Source organism: Phyllostomus hastatus, unplaced genomic scaffold, assembly GCF_019186645.2.
Source record: "Phyllostomus hastatus isolate PE091 unplaced genomic scaffold, TTU_PhHast_1.1 phas_contig_30, whole genome shotgun sequence".
Classification (NCBI taxonomy): domain Eukaryota; kingdom Metazoa; phylum Chordata; class Mammalia; order Chiroptera; family Phyllostomidae; genus Phyllostomus; species Phyllostomus hastatus.
Window position 1 is genome coordinate 82881 of NW_025333841.1, and position 6649 is coordinate 89529.

The 6649-nt window shown below is 54.4% G+C and overlaps 1 protein-coding gene and 1 long non-coding RNA gene across 4 annotated transcripts; one reads left to right on the forward strand and one right to left on the reverse strand.

Moving 5' to 3' along the window:
* Positions 1-1205: 1205 nt before the first annotated feature.
* Positions 1206-5291, forward strand: LOC123819021 (uncharacterized protein CXorf49 homolog). 3 transcript variants are annotated; one of them, XM_045839332.1, is made up of 7 exons: positions 1206-1505; positions 2149-2715; positions 3308-3464; positions 4028-4119; positions 4371-4416; positions 4973-5014; positions 5122-5291. In XM_045839332.1, exons 1-6 carry the CDS (start codon positions 1263-1265, stop codon positions 5011-5013), a joined length of 1146 nt encoding a protein of 381 aa, XP_045695288.1. In that variant the 5' UTR covers positions 1206-1262; the 3' UTR covers position 5014; positions 5122-5291. The 3 variants fall into 3 exon arrangements, 2 of the variants coding, with proteins under 2 accessions (XP_045695288.1, XP_045695287.1); XM_045839331.1 differs by lacking the exon at positions 1206-1505 and having other exon boundaries at positions 1783-2715; XR_006785761.1 differs by lacking the exons at positions 1206-1505; positions 3308-3464 and having other exon boundaries at positions 1783-2715.
* On the reverse strand, positions 2528-6238 carry LOC123819022. Its single transcript, XR_006785762.1, has 3 exons — positions 5911-6238; positions 4467-4570; positions 2528-2659 (listed from the first exon to the last, which is right to left on the reverse strand). It is a non-coding gene; the product is annotated as an uncharacterized LOC123819022 (long non-coding RNA).
* Between the last annotated feature and the right edge of the window lie 411 nt (positions 6239-6649).

A 6649-nucleotide genomic window follows, 5' to 3' on the forward strand; every position in this document is an offset into this window, starting at 1 on the left:
CCACCACCACCACCAAAATATAGAACATTTTCTTCACCCCCAAATTTCTCCCTTCTCTCAACCCCCAGACCCCAACAACCACCAGTCTGTATCTGTCCCTACAGGCTGGCTTTCTCAGAATGCCCTGTGATGGACTCGTGCAGGACGTGGACTTTTCCATTTGGCTTCCTTCCCAGAAGGGGACTTCTGGAGGTGCAATGTACCTTTTCTTCCCCTGGGTCCTGTTACATGGCTTGATCACTTCACAGGTATTTGTCCAATTGTAGGTTTCCCAGTAACATCTCGCACCCTTGAAATGGTAAGGCTCTTTAATTGTTGCAAACCTGGTGTGTGATAATGATTTACAGTTTCAGTTCGTATCTTCAGGATCAGTGACAGTGAGCATCTTTTGTGGTGCGCATGGGCCATCGGGATTCCTTCTTCTCCGAATTGACTCAGAGTGGGTGCGGGGCTGAAAGAGCAGGGCAAACCCCAGCACATCTGCCAAAGCAGCCCGCCAATAAATTTCCCAGAGCACCAAGCCATGGGCCGATTTGATCACCCATCATAACAGTAGTTGAGTTGTGACAAAGACCCTACAGCCCATCAATATGACATGTGCTCTCTGGCCCTTTAAGGAAAATGTAGGCTGAACCCCACCATTGACCAAGGGCTTCTGATGCCCCTTCTCCCATTGCGTGGTAAGTCTTGTAGGATAAAGGCTGGCAGACTCTTTGTGTGTGAAGTGCTTTTTTTTTTTTTTTTAAAGATTTTATTTACTTATTTTTAGAGAGGGAAGGGAGGGCGAAAGAGAGAGAGAGAGAAACATCAATGTGCGGTTGCTGGGGGTCAGGGCCTGCAACCCAGGCATGTACCCTGACTGAGAATGGAACCTGCAACACTGGTTCGCAGCCCGCGCTCAAACCACTGAGCCATGCCAGCCAGGGCCTGAAGTGCTTCTTCATCCGGAGGTCCCACCCTCACAAGTGTTGCGCCCGCCACCACAAGGTGGACCCATCTCCCTGCTTTGTGCATGGGTATCTGATGCTCAGTGTTGCGATTCTAGTTGGGAAGAAGGTGCCTGGTCAGAGGAGGCCGGACAGGATATGATGGGAAGAGAGCCCCAGGATACCGGACTCCACTGCCAGATTCAGACCTGCTTCCCGCATCTGATGTAGCGGGAGGCTTCTGGGCCAACCAGAGACCCTCGCCCTATTGGCTAGTGCCTTGAAGCATGTGCATACAAGGGGCATGCTGATTGGCAGCGGGTTTTAGACCAATAAATGGGCTTCAGCCTGGTGTCAAAGGTGAGTGGAACACGCCCATTGTTGCGTGACAAGTCATGCGTTGCCTGTGGCAACCGACACGCAGCTTCCTCAGAAGGCTCAGTGCTCCTGCTGCCAGCCAGCGGACTGTCCCGTCAAGGCCACCTTGACCGGGTAACTGTCTCAGCAGAAGCTGAAGTTTTCACACTTGGCAACATGAGCTCACCCGACGAAGACGAGGGATCTGTATCGAGCGCAGAGGTAGACTCAGAGTGCAGGGAGAGGGCCGGCACAGTAGACCTTCCTTTGGGGTCACCACCGAGCAGCGAGGGTGGGGACAAGGGTGAGGGCGAGGGCGAGGGCGAGGGCGAGGGCGAGGGCGAGGGCGAGGGTGAGGTTGCAGGCGAGGGCGGGTTCCCACACCCCGAGGGCTTCCTGGCCCAACAGCATGTGATGGAAGCAGGAGGGCTAGAGCAGCAGGACTGCAAAGGCCAAATGGGATCTCTGGCTGACTTAGAGGGGACACTCGAGGTCTCTAATGGGAATTCCAGAGGGGCTGACTGAGGGAGATACCCAGGGTGTTCACAGGAGCCCCTCCCAAGAGCCCTGTGACAGGGGAGTGTCCACCATGTGGTTGGACCCAGAGCCTGCTCCCAGTGGTACAGGCATGGTGACCTATGGCTTGGAGGGACTGCAGTTGGCCTCTGGCGCCCCGTTCCACCTCAGAGAGCCTAAGGGAGGCCTGTCCTGGGAAAGCTCCCCAAAATGTGCTAGGTGTACGTCGAAAGCCAGTGGTAGTTACCAGCATCCATTTGAGGAAGGGGCAGATTTCTCCCTGTGGCCCGTCTCCAAGTCACCGGATGAGGTCAGTGAGATGCGCCTGATAAGGTTGATCATTTCTCAGGATGAAGGAGGCCAGGCCAAACCCACCAGCTCCAATGACACACCCGGTCACTCAAGAACCGACATCAGGCAGAAGTTCCTCCTCATGCGGGGCCCTTGCCTGTCCACTCCACAACGACTCACTTCAGGTGTGGAAAGGCAGGGTATTGATGATCCAGAAGTGCCCTCTAAGAAACCAGAGAGTATGATCAGGGGGAAGGCTGAGGGCAGGCCCAGCTACCTGCCCTTAGTTGCTGTTGCAGGTGGCCTGCCCAAGGCCAATCCAAGGAAAGTGTCCAAGCAGAAGACATCTCAGTGGCGGGCCATAGAAGTTGCTCCTGGGAGTTTCTTTCCTCCCTGGTGGCAGAGAGACTCAGGAGGTCTGGAGGATCCAGCCACCTTTCCCCCGATCTCCGATGTGCTGCTGCCTGGGAGGGGCAGGAGGCATTCTTTGGTCCCTTTTGAAACCAAAGAGTCCAAGCCCACTGGCACAGGGCCAAAGTCAATGACATGGAGGAGGAGGGTGTCCAGGCCTGTGGTGGGAGAAGAAGATAAGGAAGAGAAAAAAGATGGATTCCCAGAGAGCCAAGTGAGTATCAGGCCATGCTCCTCCCTGGTTCCCATCCTTCTCCTGCCCAGCCCTGCACATCTTTACCTATGTGTCCTCTGTCTGTTACTCGGAGGTTGTTATTGGGTGCCCTCCATCATTAGAATGCCCGATCAGGGTGGTTTTAGAATGGCAAACCTTAAGACAGCACTGCTTGTGTCGTGGGCAACATACTGCACAAATGGTCAGTTTCCTAGCCTCATCCACCAGAGAGTGGCCAAGATGGCAGGCATGGCTGGGACAGTGGATTAGGATCAGGGACACTTTCAAAGTTTGGGCTGCAAAAGTTAGGTATATGGATGCATCAGCTGCCTGACTCCTACCTCATAGGTACTCCCCAGCCTCCCTTGCAGGGGGCCTGCTTTCTCTGCACCCCACTGTTCTCTCCAGCTCAGCTCTGCCTCCTGGCCCAGGGCTGCCTGAGGGAGGATGTGCTGAGGAGCTCAGTCTCGGAACTGCCTTTCCTCTCCCCTGCCCCCACCCCAGCCCCTACACACACATAAGCACACACAAGCCCACACTCACCCATGTGTACACATCCTGAGTTCAAATCAATGGGGACTTTTTGTTTCAGTCTCTGACACAAGGGCAGAGACTACCCTTTCCTTGTGGGCATCATGGACCAAGAGGCACTGGCACCATGAACAACAGACACACCCAGGATCTGGCACACTCAGAGCCCTTGGCACTGCTTGGGGAAGAAGTCTTGGCCAGTGGGCCCGCACCTTCCAGTGAGTCCCATGAGTTTGCTGGGAGTGGAGAGGACAGAAGACAAGGAGGGAAATGTCTGCCTCTGCCTCTACCTATGGCTGTGGCTCTGCCATGACCTCAGCCTTCTCCCTCCCTCCCTCCCTAGCCAGACAGTTTCTCCTATAGAAAACAGGGTGTCAATAGGCCTGGACCCAAGTCACCTCATCTCCTGTGTGAGATTTATGTGCAGGGGGTCATTTGTGGCAGTGTCGCAAACTGCAACTCCAGACCTTGAGTTTCAGCAGAACAGGGCCTTTTCTGATAAGTCCTGTTGGGCCACAGGGGCTCGTCTCCCAGGGGCTGGTTGTGACTGCAGCTCTGCAAGTGTCCAACCCAGAGCCACACACAGTTTTGGGGGCCACAGTCCTGGGTGGGCTGCCCCTGGGACACAGGGAAGGGGGCCCAGAGAGAAACGTGGAGGTACTGGGTAGGGCAGGGGCAACTTTCTGCCAGCAGAGGGAGATGCTGCCTCACCTTAGACTCTGCTAAGCCCTTTCCTCCCTGGGAGCTTTGGAAGCTGTATTTTGTGTTCTTTCCCTCTCAGGTGATCTTGACCTTCTTGAAGAACCTCGAAGACCAAAAAGGTTGCAAAAACCACAGCCACAGCAACCACTTGGAGCAGAGGGTTGTCCTTGGGTAATGCTTCCTCTGGCTCCTAGAAATGCAGGCCCAACCTAGACTATGGGATCTGTCTCTGGGTTAGTGACTCATCTCCCACCCCAAACTCCTCACCACCACCACCCCGTACCTCACGGAGGGTACATGCCTCCTTTTCCACTGAGGAGCCCTAGCAGATCTTGCCCCCTAGATGGGAAGAAGGGGTGTCCAGAGGAGAGGAGGCCTGAGTATGCTAATCATTTCTCTTTCTCTTTTGTCTCTTGGCCTAGTGCTGCCATCTACAGAAGGAAATAAGCTGCTTGAAACAACACTGTGGTATGAGGAACATCTGGCATGGCCTGAGTCAGGGCCACCAGCAGACTTACCATGGGGAGGGTGCGGGCTGCACGTCCCAGGGACCAACATTCCTGTGGGGAGGTGAACCAAGCAGCTTGGCCCTGGAGCCTGCTGTGCATGCGCAGCCAGTTTTCTGGACAAGGAGGAAAAGTGTGGCTCAGAATGCAAGCACACTGTGGCAGCCCCAACCAGTCCTAGAGCTCTCCTTCCCTAGGACGTCTAGAGATGCTGCCTCTCTGATTTTCCCTTCAATACTGCTGGGTATGGCCTCTGTGGGTCTTGTTTGTCTGACAAGTTCTGAGTGGTTCTGATATGCCCCCAAGCTTGAGCACTCCTGGGCACATGTTGTCCTGCTTGAAAAACATGTCCACCTTCCATTCAGGGGGTGGGGGAGTGAGTCAGGCCCAGGGCTCCTTGGGTAGGGTTCTGCAGGGGGTTTCTGTTGCAGGGCAAGACGCCTTGTCCCAGGGACAAGGGGGATGGGCTTCAGTATCCCTCCCTCTGGAATGACTGCTTATGCCTCTCTGTGTTTCAGCGGCCTTGCAGTCCCTGATCGAGAAGCTCCTGAGACATTAATGTGAGTGTTATGCACACCATGCTCTTTCCCCAAAGTGGTGGCTGTTGAGGAGTGCTGTGGGCTGGTGCTGGTGGGACATTCCTTCCTGACTCTGCCCTGTTTGACAGGTGGAACCAGACCCTTCAGCCAAGAACAGCAGTTGGTACCCTGGAGCTGGGGAACCCTGGCCAAGCTGGATTCTTCCTGTTCCACTTCAGCCAGGGCTTCCTCGTACCCTTCTGTTGATTCCTCACCACCTCGTTTGTCAACACTTTTACATTAAAGTCTCCTGAAATTCTGTGGTCTCCGAAAGAAGTGGAGTGTGTGGATGTGGGATTCTGGGCTGGGAGGACCTAGAGCTTCTCCATCTCAGAGCTCTTTGCACAGCAGTAGGCCTGACATTCTGTGGTGGGCTTTTTGCATGCAGGGCTTCGGGGCCAGCATGTGATAGGAGCCCTGCAGTCAGGCCACCTGATGCCCTGGGCCTGGGCTCTGGGTGGCTCTGCCTGGCCACATTGACATTTCCTGCTTTTCCCCTGTAGCCCCTCTTGTGACTCTGTCCTGCTGTCATCTGCATTTGGAGTCTCATCACATTTGTCACTGAATTTTCCCTTGCCTTCAGGAACTCATGACCCCCTTCCAGAGTTCAGTCCCTCTAGCCATCAGTCATCTGTTCCTGGGTGGGTGTTCCATCTGCCCTACATTGCTGTCTGAACATCCTTGATCTCCCCCCAGGGCTTCCCACAGTGGCCTTGTCTGAACCTGTGATTCAACAGGTGTAATAGTGCCCAGTTGAGCTCTTCTCCCTAGTTCCCAGGACCAGTCACTGCGGAGTCCTTCCCTCCCTCTGGGGCCCATGTGCACATGTACACTCACCCAGGAACCTGGGGGATATTTTCCTCCCCTTTAGCTCTCACCTTTGATCCTCAGGTATGAGTCTAGTCAGGTCTTCTCTTGGATTCAATGGAGGGGTGGAGGCAGAAGCCACAGAGCAGGGTCTTCTAGATCAAAGGGGAAGGTTCAGGGATCATGGAGAAAAAAGGGCACACATTGGTCTCCAGTTAAAGGTCAGGGAATCAGTCTTGTGCTAGGTGGTGGCCATGTTCCAGAAGGAGTGGTCACAACCTTCCTGGCCTCCCCAGCCAATGCTCCTCCTGTAGCCTAGTCATCTCCACACCTTCCTGTGGAAAGTAGGCGGCCAGTGTCTATGGTGAAGGCAGTTAGTAGGTCTCACTCTTGTTGAATGGTGCCTTTCAAATACACTTGGACCCGCCTGGGACTCAGGTTTTCATGGCAATGGTAGTTCTGAGCCCCAGTTCAGTCTCCCATCCTCCCCTCTTAGGTCACACAAGGTTGAGTGTGACTCTGTTCAATTTCCCCTCACTGACTGCTGGGAATTGGTTTCTTCCTTCAGCCAGCACCCAGCACCCAGAGCTGTGCGGGCCTGGGACTCAGGACACACTTGTATTTGAGAGGGTTGGGGGCTGGTTCTGCCACACTCCATTCCCAAGAGACTGGTGTTTAATACACAAATGAGGGATGGTGTGGATAGAACACTCAAGGTAGGGGTGTGTGTGTGTGTGTGTGTGTGTGTGTGTGTGTGTGAATAAAACTGACCAAGATAACATCCCTTGAGGAGAAACATGTGGTTGGGGG

Excerpts from the sequence above, each read along its gene's own strand:
- LOC123819021 (XM_045839331.1), top strand. The coding sequence starts at position 1,783 with ATGGGAATTCCAGAGGGGCTGACTGAGGGAGATACCCAGGGTGTTCAC. Across the intron at positions 2,716-3,307 it reads ATGGATTCCCAGAGAGCCAA|TCTCTGACACAAGGGCAGAG; the intron begins GTGAGTATCAGG and ends TTTTTGTTTCAG. Across the intron at positions 4,120-4,370 it reads GAGCAGAGGGTTGTCCTTGG|TGCTGCCATCTACAGAAGGA; the intron begins GTAATGCTTCCT and ends CTCTTGGCCTAG.